Raw genomic sequence first — 3,636 nt, 5'->3', positions numbered from 1 at the left:
TTTCCAAATTTCAAGCAGCCAACGGAAATGTGGCTGCCTGAACCTGAATAATTAACACACACCGAATGAAAACAGACTTCACTACAAATATCATCATCTTTTTTCACCTCTTCGCGAGCAACTGCGCTATCTGAACTCCTCTAAAATAGTTAATGTATTCAGTAGCGATTCCCACAACTTCTTCTCTAAGAATCTTCACAGGAATTAAAACTATGAAAGCACAACGTATGAAAGTATAAAAGCACGCACTTGCCATTTGAATCTGATCTGCAATATTTTAACTTTTCTTTGAAGATAGAAAGCACGATATATGATGTGAAGCGTAAAAGGATTGCAAAACATCTTAACGCTTGTTTACCGCCTCTTCCTGCAATGACAAAGAAACATTCTAAAAAACTTGTGTATAGCCTTCTCATAATTACGGGCGTAACGTACTTCTATTTTTCTGTTCGAGCAACGATATTCGTAAAGTAACATGAGAATGCCACGGAACTGAGAAGTAAATGATATTTATATTGCTCCATAAAAGCGACTGCCAAGTCCTATTCAGTCAATGTCATTCTCTGATTAGAAATTTCAGCAGAGGTCTGATCACAAAGTCAAACCACAGATGAATCGGATGGAATAACACTCGCGTGAATTTGACAAATTTCTCCTATTCTTCAGCTCAATATCTACATGGCTTACAGCAACTAGCTGCAAGCAATGCTATTTATACACTTCATTTTGCACAACGCCGAAGTTATATATCCAAGAACTTTTATATATATATATATATACACGAAATAGGGATTTAGGCCATTATTTGACTTTGCTTGTACTTCAAAACCTTGTCGAAATATAGGAATCATTCATTGTGAGTTTGAATCAGAGTGTTAGTTTGAAACTGACTACTGAATATTTTGAAGTAGGAACCTGTCCGCAGGTTAGAGGTGATGCTTTGTTGACAGGGATAGAGCATATTTTAATTTATTTATATTAGTAATATATATGTTTTTGGAATGGGTTGAAAATTAATGGCTATTACAATTTTAATAAATTTGGTGATATATTTTGATTTGTATTATTTTTTATTGTTAAAATTAACAGCATAGTTATGAAAGATTGGATATTGATTTAGAATTGTAAATATTAATTATATTATTAATGTGATTGTAATTAATAAATAGTTAACTATGGATAGCTATAGTTGTTCATATTAAATTAAAAGTGTCTAAGATTATGTTTGATCATGGTGCTTATTATAGATTTTGCTTGAGTATGGTTCATTACATTGATCAAGTGTGAAAATGGTTGATCATATTTGACTATGATAGTTTATGATTAATTATAACTATAAAAAACATATAAATTAAATGAATGGTAAAGGCTAATAGACATCAATCCATAATAAACATAAAAACACTTACTTCATTATATGTATTATATTATTGGAATTAAATCACATAACCTAAAAAATGGCTCAAAATATTGAGTGGTTAGCCACATAAATTAAATTGCTAGTAAACTAACACTAGGAATCAAAACATTTACTTCATAATACATTTTAAAAAATCATGAAAATCAACTAAATAATAATTTTATTTTAGTAATATAATAATTATTATTAATTATAAAAATATTTAATGTATGAGTTAAACATATATGCATTTGAAAAAACATGTAACAAATTTTGAACAATAGAGATTCAATTCTATTTTATCATGGATAGGCTTAGTTACCATATCATGGGTTAATACCATGGTTCACTAACACTAGATGCCCAAAAATATATAACTTATTTTCATACGACATTCTTAATTAAAATAATGGAAAAGACAACTATTTTAAGAGAAATCTCAACCTTTAATCTATAACTATTATTAAAAATATTCTCAAATATTTAGTAAATTCTTACCACTTACCTAATAATTATTAGGTTATTTTACTTAAAATTCACCATCAAAAATCAAATTATATTTGTGCATTTTCCGATCTTCAGAATTCAGAATGGGATAATCTAAGTGATCGACTTACATAAATGATAGGGAAGAAAGCTAAATTGTTTTGATACGACATTTAAGAAAATCCGCAAAATTGATTTATATCGTTGAGATTGTTCCAATGCCGTGTATATTCTTATCAAAATAGCTTCCAAACAAAAATACCTAATAGGGTTTTTGCAGAGAGCTACATGGGGATGAATATCTGACTAAAAGATGTCGTATTAAACCACCTTAAAAGACTATCTAGAACTACCTTAAACCACCTTCGATGAACAATCTGCCTTGGTAAAGAGTTGAACAGCTAATATGGTCGCCCAACTCCCATCGGCAATATTCCTTTCCCTTTGGCAGATACTAAACCTTAAATTTATAATAGATTTAGAGTTTTATCATTACCTATACAAAATTATTTAAAAATATTTGCCAGATTGCAAGGAGACTGGTTATCCGCGTGTCCTCTGCACCTTCTGGTGCATTTGAATAATATGCTAACATGTTATACCGCAATAAATTTTGTAGTTCTGCTTCAAGATACAAAGACCCCCAGATAACTAATCCACAAATAGCCTCTTAAATCATAACGCATACCTCTAGGGTGTGCATAGGAGAGGTGGCTGTGTCCTCAAGCAATAGATCGTCATGCTCATCTTTTGTCAGTCTTCTGAATTTATTCTTTCTTGGAGCCACATCAGCCAACGAACAAGATGCAATGCATTCCGAATCCGCATCTTTATTGACATGAACATCAGGTTTTCTTATACCAGCTGACGAATATGAACCAGTCGTCCGCCGCCCTTTCTCATACTCAATAATATCTTGCACAGTGAGAGGAAGCTTCTGGGGACCAGACGAAGCATCTGAAACCAGCGAAGACTCCTCCTCCCTGCCTGTAATGCTTGATGCGTGACCGTCATAAATTCGATATCCTTTTGCATCCTCTGTAAAGATCGAACTTTTCTTCTGCTTCTCCTCAATATCATCGTCGCTGGTTCTATACTTCTCGCTCCGGCTATCTACATACTGATCAAAATACATTGTCCAACCAGACTCGGACATCTCAGTTTCCATGGCCTCTTCGTCTTCACTTTGCAAATATTGGCAGTGAGCAACAGAAGCAGGTTTCAGTTTTTCGATTGTAGGATCGATAAACGGTCGCTGGAAATTGCTGTCCATGTTATTACTTGACATACAGGCAAAGCATTGGTTCGAAATAATTCCCAACTCAGAACCTAACCTAATGTTGGAGTTCATATGAACAAGTCATGTCCCCAAATTATAGCGGAGCACCTAACACGAGCTTGGAATTCATATGATCAGGTCATGTGCCGAACATGTAGCCCGCTGCTTTGCCACTAGTGTCATTATTTAACATTAAAAAAAATCAGATTTAACGGTCGAGTTAAACCACCTATACCCAGTTTCCCCGAGGTCTTGCATTGGATCCATTTATTTTATACGGATAATTCAGAGCACCTATAAGTTTTTGCTAGCTTTCAATTTCATAGAACTCCTCTGTTTCATGGAGACACAAAACTCTGTTTCAGGGAGAGACAAAATAAGTACACTTCATGTGTTAGTACGGGATATACCGTCCACGCACAGCTGTTAACTCTCATTTTCCCGTGGTCATTATTCACTCAAAGATTTCATT

At 33.7% G+C, this 3,636-nt stretch overlaps 1 protein-coding gene across 1 annotated transcript; it reads right to left on the bottom strand.

Moving 5' to 3' along the window:
- Positions 1 to 2,555: 2,555 nt before the first annotated feature.
- On the bottom strand, positions 2,556 to 3,239 carry LOC149216172 (uncharacterized). Its single transcript, XM_089389849.1, has one exon. The coding sequence runs from the start codon at positions 3,234 to 3,236 to the stop codon at positions 2,556 to 2,558; it is 681 nt and encodes a 226-aa protein (XP_089245975.1). The 5' UTR covers positions 3,237 to 3,239.
- Positions 3,240 to 3,636: the final 397 nt, after the last annotated feature.

This window comes from Pinus tabuliformis, chromosome 1_1, assembly GCF_031772625.1.
Source record: "Pinus tabuliformis cultivar Carrire ecotype Pingquan chromosome 1_1, CPIR1, whole genome shotgun sequence".
Classification (NCBI taxonomy): Eukaryota; Viridiplantae; Streptophyta; class Pinopsida; order Pinales; family Pinaceae; genus Pinus; species Pinus tabuliformis.
Note: the sequence above shows the minus strand (reverse complement) of the source record. Positions and strands in the feature narration are given on the sequence as shown.

Bases quoted from the DNA above. Each gene is read 5' to 3' on its own strand.
- LOC149216172 (XM_089389849.1), bottom strand. From the start codon at position 3,236: ATGAACTCCAACATTAGGTTAGGTTCTGAGTTGGGAATTATTTCGAAC.